We start from the raw sequence: 9,392 nt of genomic DNA on the forward strand, positions 1-9,392 counted from the left end.
AATAGTAGCCAGTAACTAATGGCTGAATAGAGACAGAATCCCTGGGCTTTTGCATAGGATTTTCTTATATTTCTGTTGGTTTTTCTCAGTGAGCTGGTCATTAGCGTAATTTTGACTGGATAATTAACAACATATTATCTTAGTTATGTGTTGCCTTGCGACAGACTGGCAACCTGTCCAGGGTGTACCCCGCCTCTCGCCCAGTTAACACTGGAGATAGGCACCAGCAACCCCCGTGACCCCATGAGGGATTAAGCGGGTCAGAAAATAGATGGATGGATATTATCTGAGTTATAAATTCTGACAAATGTTACAGAATATAATAACAGTTTATGGGGAGAACCCTCCAATGTTTTACAGCAGATCATGGTTCCTTGACACGGTTCCTAACAACCAGCAGCACTCTGCAATGTTTTGTTACAGATTTGATTCTGTACACAGGAGACCAATGAACTAAAATACTTTTGCTTTTTGCATGTGATGAAATGCAATATCAGATTTTTTTTCTCTTGGTTCGACATGTTCCCGGGTCACATTATTGAGAGAAGCATAAAAATACATTTAATGGGTTTAAGATTATTAAACAAGACCTTTTATATATTAACAAAACATACAAAATTTAAAAACTCCAAAATTGCCTCTGAAACGTACAAGAATATTTTAGAAAGAACATGAATTTCTATCATATTTAGTCACCTATCCAATTTGCACAAACCACATTTACAGAATACGGTGTCAGAAAGGGCAGGAAAATCCTAAATAATCATGTTGATTTCTGCAGAACTGTGTGTGTGTGTGTGTGTGTGTGTGTGTGTGTGTGTGTGTGTGTGTGTGTGTGTGTGTGTGTGTGTGTGTGTGTGTGTGTGTGTGTGTGTGGAGAGGCCCTGCTGAGTCACAAGGTTATTAGGGAGTAATTGGAGCACAATAACCGGTGAACAGCTGAACAGCGTGTCTGGTAGATGTTGATATGTTGTCCAAATATGAGAAATTGCAGGCTGTTTCATGGTGCTTATATGGGATTTTACACACTTGGGTTTGATGGATGTGAGGGAATCTAAAGCCACTGAGAGGAAAGAACCCAGACTTGCTGGCAATGTAAATCATGTTATTTACAGGACTGTGAGGTTCTCTCCTCCTGAAAAGGCCTCGTCCCTAATGTCACCAAAGCACTCAAAGGACATGGAAGTGACAAAGCAGTCAGAGTTTTGGAAAACCAAACCACAAATCAAATGGCTAATAAAAAGTAACAGGAGCTGTCTGAAGTCAAGGCGTCACTCCAGGGACACATATTCTTGATCAGGTGGAGAAGACAATGAAATGACCACATTGTCCATAAAAAGGAAGTTAGGAATTCATTACAAAAATAATTGAATAAAATTGCACCAACAAAAATATCTTGTTGTTAAAAAAAAGTCCAGTGCAGATTGCAAACATTCAGAAGAAAGCATCAGGTCTCTTGAGCACCTCCTCTCTGGCTCCAGTCCTTCAGCAGACCATGGGCAGTTCTAGACATCAGCCAACAGGGGCCAGTGCCCCTGTGGAACTGGTCCTGGTCCCTTTTATGACCACTGTACTGAAGACATAATGCTAAATCAGGCTCCATCTGAATACCCTTAATAATAGCTTCTTGCTCCTGTTCCTTGACCTTTCATGGGGTCAACAGTGAGAACTCTATCATGGGAAGGAAAGGTGCTTCGGACTGCCGTGCCAAATTCAGACAGCATTTAACTTCAATGTTATTACGTGACGGAAACACTCAAATCAGGTCCTACAGCCTTCTGAAAATTAACTATAAAAGTGCGGAATCCCTTCTCTCCGGACATTTTCCTTTGATTCCCGTGAGGGGGCTGTGCTGGTACGTCATGTCACGGAAAGGACTGTGGGATACCTAAAGGGTCCTTAGTGCCGGGGTTCCTAGGCAAAACTAGCCCCAGGAGGCAGCATACAGGCTACTTTTCCTACCTCCTTCCTTACTGACTGCACTATTCGGACAGCACTTATCATGGCGACCGCTGACCCACTTCCGCTTTGGCTAAAGAGTCCTTACTCTGTAGGGGTATTCGGATTGAGTACTAGAAGCTATTAGTAAGGGTATTCGAATTTAGCCAAAGTAAAATGGAAGATACTTATAATTCGGAAATGCAAATAAAACCACATAAAGCAACAAATATGCAACAAAAAATGCATGAAATGCACAGTTTGACACTGTGACGCATGGCTGCATTGTCAGCGCTACACGACTAAAATAAACCAAATGGATTTATGTCTAGGGTTTTTGTCATCAAAAATATTGTGCGAGAAAAAAAAAATTAGATTATGTGGGATTGTAAAAAAATTAAGAGGAAGTGGATGGACCGAGTTTTATTTTGAAAAGCCTAAACGGAAGCTGTAGTTTTTTTCCCCTCCCAGGCAGCAGCGGGACAACGCGGCTACGTGGAGCAGCTGATCCGATCCAGGAGGTTTCGTAAAGTGGAAGTTATGGTTTGGTAACGATGGTCCTGTGATGGTCCTCGGAGCCGCTGTCTTTAAAGGATCTTTAAATCACCGCGTCCGCTGAGCTGGAGACGACCAGGCGTGACTTTTTCTACCATGATCCACAACAAGGAGGCTGAATCTGAAGCTTGGTTTTACGGCTTTACCAGAACAGTCTCTGCGGGGCTGGCTCACCTCATCTCCGTAGCCTTTCCTGCTTTAATCGCGTTTTTCTCTCGACCCGGAACAAGTGAGTGTGGTTAATGTGGTCAGCACATTTGGCTCGCATATCATTTTGTCATCCTTTAACCCCAGACATTTCATATTTTATTATTTCAGGTTGGTTTTCATGGCATCCTTTCCTGATGACAGTAGCTGTAAGTTGAACCCAATCTGTCTTTGTTATGACTATTAATCCTCCCTGTGTCAAAACTGCAATAATTACATCTGCAAATGGGTTTTTAATTCTATCGGCTTTATGTGTAAAGACGGAAGTTAGCTGCACTGGGTTTTATTTAGGGGTATCAGAGTAAGGAGGCATCAACATGCATCATACATTCAAGTGTGTGTTTGTAAGAAATGTGTGTTGGTCTATCACATAAAACCCTTATTATAAGGAAAATGTTATGCAAGGCACCATACCATTCTAAGAATCTCAAGACGGTTCCTGCTCTAAGAAAAAACAACCCATTGATTATTGTGTTTCTATAAAGTGAAGAGAGGCTTCATAAAACAACTACTTTTTAATGTAGTTGGAGAATAATAAGTAATTAATAATTAATAACCCAGGTTTGAGCAGTTTGCTTTTGGACTAAAGATGATCAAACGTGGCCCAGATTAATTTAGTAACTGCATTTTGTGCCAAACCAGAAGATGTCTCTGTCCCTCTTTGACTAGAATGCAAATAAGGCCAATAGAAACTTACTTGGTGTGAAACTGACTACTCTTTTTCTCTCTTTTCTTTCTGAGTACTTGTAATCCATATTGTCCAACTCAAGAACCCCCCATGCATGTAACGACAATAGCTTCAATTATAAGGTGAAACTATGTGTGGTGTCTGCTAGTGTTAGTTTCAACATGGTCACACTAAACTTGGTGCACACTGCATGTTCAAGACGGAAATTTGAAATTGGGAAGGAAATATTTGAAAAAAATGCATGTAATGTATAAAAAAAAGAGAGAGAGAGACAAAACTAGAACATCCCTTGACGTATAACCACACAGAACTGTTATATTTCCTCGTCTTTTGTAAATAGTACTGTAGTGAAAAGCTTCAGATAATATTTGGCACGACAAGTCTTACAAGCAACCGCATCCCCGACACTTGAAAAAATTGCAGAATCACTGCGAAGTTAATCCCTGCATCCACGAATTTTGGATAAATCACAATTGTTCATCGAACATTAGCTCAATATGGATGGACCAATCTGAAAATATTGCAAAAACAACTTCAGCATGCAGCTGAAAAGACAGCTCGTGTGACGGCGGGGAGGCTTGTTGAATAAAATTATTTAAATAGCATGTTTGAGGAAACGCCTGGTTGCCAAGGTGCTGTATGTAAATTGATAAATAGACAGCTAGAGAGTCAGAGCAACAAAATAACACACTGTGCTATACACACTTAAAATAAAACCCTAAAACAGTCAATACACTTAAACTCCTAATCCAAAATGTAAAATGCCTTGAGAAAATGGCTAAAAAACAATGAGAAGCCAAGCAATTGTCATGCTGGGTTAAAAGCCAAGGAGTGAAGTTTTAATGTGATATTTAAACATATGAAAGGTCTGGGACAGTTTGGCATTAGTGGGTAGCTCGTTGGGTGCCAGTAATGGGAAAGCTCAGCCACCTGTTTTATTGCCCTGCCATAGGAAGAGCAAGGAGCTGGTGATGATTCTCAGTCATTCAGGTCATGGTCATTCCAAAAAAAAGTAATTCCGGCCAATCATCACCTCAATTCTCACCCTTATATGGGTGATCAAAACATTGTTCCTTTAAGCCAGGCCAACAACAACCCTGACGACTCCTCGTTACAGAGGAGTGGACCAGTTTCAGTTCAATCTGCTGGCTTAATGTCTTTAACAGCCGCCCATTACTAAGGAGTGGACCTGTTTTAGTTGTATTTGCATGTTATCTAAGCCATCACAAGGCCTTTGTTTGGCAATGGTATAAAGCTTGGTACTTCACATTACTCCAGACTTTTTCAATTGAGAAAGCTTCCTGGAGAGGAAGCAAAACGTCTTCAACTACGGAAAACAAGTCCAGTTGTTTTGTTTTTTACTTTTTTTGGAAGAGCAAGGAGAAGCTGATCAGCAGACCTCCGTGCCCTCAGGGGGTATTACAACTCCAAGACGTCTGGGAGGCACTGTGGTGCCAACCCATTCAGTCACTTACAGACAAAACCTAACATTGTAAAATGAATCCTATAATGGACAGGAAACGAGTTGAGAGAGGCTAAAATGGAAGTGATGTGATAGCGGTCCGATTAGAACACAGGTGTCAAACTCAAGGCCCGCGGGCCAAATCTGGCCCATCAAAGTAAGTTATCCGGCCCTCAAGACTAAAAAAAAAAAGGTATATCATGTCATAAAGTAGAGGCATATATCCTTTTAAAGTGTATAAAGTGGCTAAACTTGTGCCTTCTGTAAGTGTAACTCACCCCAATATTAACTTTTTTTGCAGATAAACTGCATAAACTGGACCTAAGGTTGCTACTTTTATGTTACTGTGGATTTTTTATACTTCTATCTGAACTGGAATGAAATTATGAAATGAAAAGTATCATCTATACACGTGCAACCGGCCCTTTTAATGACTTCATGACGCCAAAGTGGCCCCATATAGAAATGAGTTTGACACCCCTGGATTAGAAGATAAGCAGCTGCAGACCGACTAGCTGTGAACGGGTCTGGGAGTGGTTTATCACCAGAGAACAGGAAATCATGAATCACACACAAAGCGGCAAAAGATAATTTTGGTTTTGTTTAGCCTTCTAATAAAGATAAGTACTTGTAGTACTTACAAGTTTGAAATCAGTTTCAATTTCGAGTCCAAGATTAATAATAGTGGTGATAACAAATTATGTCAAGAGAGATCAGTTTTAGTTTTATTTAAATTAAAATAGTTAAGTGCCATCTTGTCCCTAAACTCAGGGAGGCTTGATTGTGCCGTTTTATGGGCATATAAATTTGCTAATCACCTACATAAAAACAAATATAATTGCATGTTTCCTTTGGAAATATTCCTTGTGGGAAAAGGTTCATAAACAGAAAAATAACGAAAAATAAGCCCTGGGGGGGCACGGTGCATAGGGGTAGTGAATGAGGAAGCATCGCCAGGTTTGGCAGAAATCCCCCTTGACCTGAACCACCGAGAGGCGCCGCCCCTCATATCTACTGTGCCTTAAACATGATGAGAAAATATTGAGGTCCACGGTGTCAAAAGTAGCCTGGCGTCAAAACGTCAATCATTGCATCATCAGTATCATTAGTTCGCTAGAAGCAGTTTAAACCGTTTACTCTACGTAGACAGTTTAAAACCTGACGGGATTTTTTTCCCCCCAAGAATATTATGTATTTAAAAAGATTGCAGCTGAACATGTATGACTTTCTCAAAACGTTTAAGGAAGCTTTCAGATTGTTCTGTAATAGCTTAAAACCTACGGATCCAGGTCTTTAATTTTTCTTAATCCTGATTCAAAACTATCCGTAGCATTAAATCATTTTCTGCCACTGCTGTACTTAACGTATGACACAAAATTACATGAGAACCGAATCTGTCGATCAGTTTTGGTTTGTATGAATGAGAAAAGGTTTTGTGTTCTTGGCTCCTAGAAAAGAGCGATATACCAAAGTGCTGAACGACAAACATGCTCTCTACAAACATGTCACGTCTTTCAGTGCTGCGGTTATTCAGTATATACTCTGTATATTATGTGGATTTTATTACTAAAGCAATTTGGTTTTAGACTTTAACCTGTTTAATGAAGTGATTAGCTCATAACTGAGGCGTTGATTCGTTTTCCCTTTTTGTTTTAGTTCGGCTTCTTAATGACGGAAGCCATCCTCCTCTTCTCGCCCCACGGCTCCCTCATCAAGAGGTTTTCACACAAGACCAAAGCCCGTGTTCACTGGATCCTGCAGAGCCTCTGTGGCACCTGCGCACTTCTAGGCCTGGCTGCCATCTCCTACAACAAACACCTGAACGGTAAAGCCCACTTCACCTCGTGGCATGGTCTGCTGGGCCTGATCACTGTGTGTGTGGTGTGTGTGCAGTCTTTAGCCGCCGTGCCCCTCATCTACCACTCTCTGGCCAAAGGCTGGTCGCTCGCCAAGCTCAAGCGCTACCACGCTGCGTCCGGCCTCGTCACCTTCCTGCTGGGCAGCACCAGCCTGCTCCTCGGGCTCTGCTCCTCCTGGTTCACGGCGTCCGTCGGGGGGTATGCCTGGTTCCTGGCGGCAGCCTGCCCCGCTCTCAGCGCTGTCGTCATAATGAATCAAGTCTCCAGTGCTTACATAGCTAAAAAACGGCTGCAGTCCTGACGGAGCGGCATGGCATGGACAGTAATCAGCTCACTGTACCCCTAAAGACTGAAATATTACGCCTCAGGTCAGACATTGCTACCTTTTTTGATTTGTTTTATGTACATTTTTAATAAAGATCTTTTAATGAATTAAAAGTCATTAAAAATATGAAAAATATCAGGAATGTGAGTCCTTTCTACACTCATTTTGATACTCTATTGATGCATTAGGTGTCCTGTCATCCTGCAATAGCTTCTTGCTTTCAGTAAGGAATAAATAAAATGGTTCCAATTGTTAAAAGAGCTACAAAAAAAAAGGATCAGACACTATGAAGTAGCATTTTCCTTACATGTCAGTAAGAATGCATCGCAGACAAAACACATTCAGATTGACTGAAAAACATACCTAATTTTCGAGCATTACTATATTGGCCCATATAGTGGCACAGCTGGTAGCACCGTTGCCTTGCAGCGCACCAGGACCCTGTATAGGTAAGACAGTGTAGACAACGGATGGATTAAAAATGTAAATTAGCTATAGAAAATATTAAATAAAAATATCTTACATTCGTAATCAAGGTCTCTGTGGTTGGGTTTGCTCTGTGATTATTGTTGGATCAACTGTGGACTTAAGTTCCTCAGTTAAAGCTGGGGAACAAATTAATCTCTGCTTACATCCACAGGTACACTGACAGCTTTTGCTTTGTTCATATATATATATATATAAAAAATACACCCCACAATAATGTAATGACTACATTCACAATTGGTGGCAGGATGCTTAATCAAGATTTATGACCTGAATTAATTTAAAAAGATGTTTTGAAATAATTCATACTCTATTAGAAGATTATTTTATTTTTGAAATAACATTGATATCACATAGTTTTTATTTGATTTAGGCTGCATGTATGAAATTTTTACTAGATCAGCCAGTAATGGGTCAAAGTGAACCAAAAGTAACAAACAAAATGCAGTTACAAAACCATATTTTTACATTATAAATAAGTACATTTCAGACATCAAAATGAGGGACTCAACTGTCAAGTGGATTAATCAGAATTAGACGACATGAAAAAAAAAGTTCTTAAAATATTCTACAGAGTAAAATAAAAGACAGGGGAGGGGGGGTCAGTATAATGTACCTCGCACAGTTTATATGTATGTTCCTCATACTAAATGCTAGTTCCACTTTTTAAATCAGAGATCACAGGTTTTTTGTGACAGGTGGCAAAAAAAAATCCATAGTTTTTTTGAAAGAACTGAAATGAAGCAGCCAGGAGGGGACAGAGGGGCCAAAAAGCAGACAGTGCTCAAACTGAAGGGACCGAGGATCCCCACATGAAAACTTCAAATGTAACTCCAAAAGGGAATGATCTGTTGTCTCAGCTTATCCAGTGTTTCCTAAAGGCTAATACTCACTGCGTCCAGCCTAGTTTCCCAGCAGAGGAAGGGGACTTTTCCTAAATCTAAACCCCTCAAAGGCGACACAGAAACAGACGGATACAGAAAACGGGACCTAAACTGCCACGAAGCAACCTACACTTAGTGACACTCCTGACAGAAGCTACGTACACGGCATCTAACGGCTATCGTCACATAATGGCACTGTCAGTTTTGTAAGGCCACCGCATCGACTCACCTGGCTCAGCCACTGTCACCGGCAGTATTACGGTTATATAAAAGTCACCAGGTTAAAAATGAAGGCGGCTACGTTGACCGACGGTTTCATCCACTCGGGCTGTGCAGATTCAGTGGTTCCTCTCTGATTGGGTAATATCTGTTCTCAGAGACCTCCTCCCAATAAAGGCTTTTGTTTGCAATGTAGGGTGTAGGTTAAATGACCAGATAAGGTACGGGTCAGATTTTTACATACATGCCTGTGTATGTAAAATGTGTCAATGGGCTCTTTTAATGACGCATTTGAACGGTTCTGATCCGGCTGATAATTAGAGCTGATGAACAGCTCCAATGAAAATTTAAGAGCTGAATTTATTATGGATTCTCTCAAATCAACTCAATTTAAATACAGGCTCAAATATATACATACACCCCCAGAACTAATTACATCAACATCCGATCAGAAGGTACAGAGAAACCTCACTCTTCTTTAGTAAAAAACTTTCCAAAAAAGGTTAAAACATTTATTCTGAAGCTGAAGACGTTTCGCTTCCCATCCAGGAAGCTTTCTCAATTCAAAAATATTTAGAGTAGCGTGGAGTTCCAAGCTTTATAGACCTGCTGGCGATGCCTCGTTAGAGTTTAGATCCACATGCAGATTCACCTGGAACTGATCGGCCCAACGAAGGAGAGTCCTTAGGCTCATCGTTAGCCTGGCTCACAGGAGGAATTTGGCAGGAATCAAACCTTGTGCTGTAAGTTTCACCACAATTCGCACCTC

At 40.7% G+C, this 9,392-nt stretch overlaps 1 protein-coding gene across 1 annotated transcript; it reads left to right on the forward strand.

Moving 5' to 3' along the window:
* Positions 1-2,386: 2,386 nt before the first annotated feature.
* Positions 2,387-7,167, forward strand: LOC105922942 (cytochrome b561 domain-containing protein 2). Its single transcript, XM_012858864.3, has 3 exons — positions 2,387-2,722; positions 2,812-2,849; positions 6,507-7,167. The coding sequence occupies exons 1-3, from the start codon at positions 2,590-2,592 to the stop codon at positions 7,008-7,010; spliced, it is 675 nt and encodes a 224-aa protein (XP_012714318.2). The 5' UTR covers positions 2,387-2,589; the 3' UTR covers positions 7,011-7,167.
* Positions 7,168-9,392: the final 2,225 nt, after the last annotated feature.

This window comes from Fundulus heteroclitus, unplaced genomic scaffold (genome assembly GCF_011125445.2).
Source record: "Fundulus heteroclitus isolate FHET01 unplaced genomic scaffold, MU-UCD_Fhet_4.1 scaffold_128, whole genome shotgun sequence".
Classification (NCBI taxonomy): Eukaryota; Metazoa; Chordata; class Actinopteri; order Cyprinodontiformes; family Fundulidae; genus Fundulus; species Fundulus heteroclitus.